Source organism: Condylura cristata, unplaced genomic scaffold (assembly GCF_000260355.1).
Source record: "Condylura cristata isolate star-nosed mole 26May11 unplaced genomic scaffold, ConCri1.0 scaffold00020, whole genome shotgun sequence".
Lineage (NCBI taxonomy): Eukaryota > Metazoa > Chordata > Mammalia > Eulipotyphla > Talpidae > Condylura > Condylura cristata.
The window spans coordinates 34,346,777-34,348,659 of NW_004567121.1; the positions used below are offsets into that span (position 1 = coordinate 34,346,777).

Consider the following 1,883-nt stretch of genomic DNA (forward strand, 5'->3'; position numbering starts at 1 on the left):
GAGATGCTTTGCCACTAGGGCTGCTCTCGCTGCAATGCACAGCCAGCCACCTGCAGCCGCCTCTGGGAGGTGCCTGACTCCCCCGAATTTCCTTCCTTGCTCCGGTGGAGAAACAGTGCCTCCCCAGTGGGGTCTGCACAAGCTCTCAGCCAGCTGTGAATGGAAAACAAGTCCCCCTGTATAAATTATGTACTATTTATGGTTGTTGCTTAAAGGAGAGTTGAACTAACACTACTATGGAAAGAGAAAGTTGCATCATTTAATTGCTATTTATTTTCATAAACATGAGGTATTTCAAAGTGCTATAAGATGCAGCACTAAATATATACATTTTGAAGAAATTAAACACAGAACTTTGCATTTACCCAGTTCTATGCACCAAACATAAACAAATACATTAACAGGAAGAAACAGGCTAGGAAAAAGGCATATATATATAGTAAATTTCTTTACAAAAGTTTCTTAGTTCAAAAAGTGATAAAGTAATATCTACTCAAAACTTTCACAACTCATTTTCATACGAAAATATAAGTATCAAATTTAGTTATGTATCAGCATCATACTAAAGTATACAGGCAGTGTAAGAATTAGTACAGTACATAACAGAGATTAACAATATATTTGTATACAAAACATGCTCCTCAAACATTGAGGTATTACAGTACTTAGGTGTGAACTTCCAGTCTAATACTGGCTGCGACAGCCACCTCTCCTTACCCAGGACGCCCGCAAAGGCGGTGTATCAGTGGTATTTACAGAAATGTTCCCCGGGGGGTATCAAGTGGCAAACCCCTTACGTGGCATCTGCTGGAACTTAAGCACCATTTTTAAAAGAAGGAATGACGTTCTGTGGTTTGGAAACTTGGAACAAGCAAGGTGACTTCCGCAGCCCCGGAGGCTCCCGACGGTCACCGACTGGACCGGTGTCTCGGAGGCGCCAGGGAGGCGCCCCGGGCTCTGGGCCCCGGCCCCAGGTCCTGGCGGAACCCTCACTGTCCTGCTCCCCGCCCGGCTCCAAACTCCACGGGGGAAAGAGGGGACCGATTTGAAAGTAAACCAACATTCTTAATGTCAACACAATGTTTGTTAAAAAAAAAAAAAAAAAATCAAAATGTGCAAAGTGGCAGCGACTCCCCGGTTGTGAGAAGCGTCTAGCAAGTCCGAGCGTGTTCGATTTTCTTGAGCAACTGCTTCTGCCGCGCCTGCAGCTTCTCCTTCTCCAGCAACAGCTGGTGCTCCTCGGCCTGCAGGGAGTGGACGTACTCGGTGGCCTTTTTCAAAATGACCACCTTGGCGGCCTTGTCGTTCTTCACCAGCTCTGGCACGTGGTCCCTGAGCGTGAGGAAGCTGGAGCGCAGGTCGTTCCGGCGCTGGCGCTCCAGAATGTTGTGGTTCCGGCGCCGCTCGCTGTCCTCGGAGTCGGAGTTGCGGGGGCTCAGGCTCTTGGCCTTGGGGGGGACGGCGCTCTTGAGGGGCCGCGGGGACGCCTCACTCTTCATCTTTTTCTGGGGCGGCGCGTCCTCGCTCTCCACGTAGGGGGACGGGGCGGCGTAGTTGTGCTGCTGGTGGATGGGTGCGCAGCGCTTGAGGATCAGCTCCCCGGGCGGGGCCCTCCCTGGCCCCAGGGCGGCGCTCTTGGGGCGCACGGTGATGGTGAAGGTGGTGACCGCCTTGCTGTTGGAGGTGGAGCGCCGCTTCTCCACCGTCACCACGTCAATCTCCTCCTCTTCGTCTTCCTCTTCATCATCATCGTCATCTTGGAGAACAAGAAGGAGAGTTACACTCGTGGGGAGATACATATGAATCGAAACAGACTGAATTATACGAGTATGGAGGCTACATACACCAACATACATAGTCTCCCTAGTATGGAGGCTACATAC

At 50.5% G+C, this 1,883-nt stretch overlaps 1 protein-coding gene across 1 annotated transcript in view; it reads right to left on the reverse strand.

Annotated features, from left to right (window-relative positions):
* Window positions 1–297: 297 nt before the first annotated feature.
* The window catches only part of MYCN (v-myc avian myelocytomatosis viral oncogene neuroblastoma derived homolog), a 5,997-nt gene continuing 4,411 nt past the window's right edge, over window positions 298–1,883 (reverse strand). Inside the window, 1 exon segment of the mRNA XM_012727392.1 lies at window positions 298–1,756. Within this exon segment, the coding sequence (XP_012582846.1) occupies window positions 1,152–1,756 (605 nt within the window). The 3' untranslated portion in view covers window positions 298–1,151.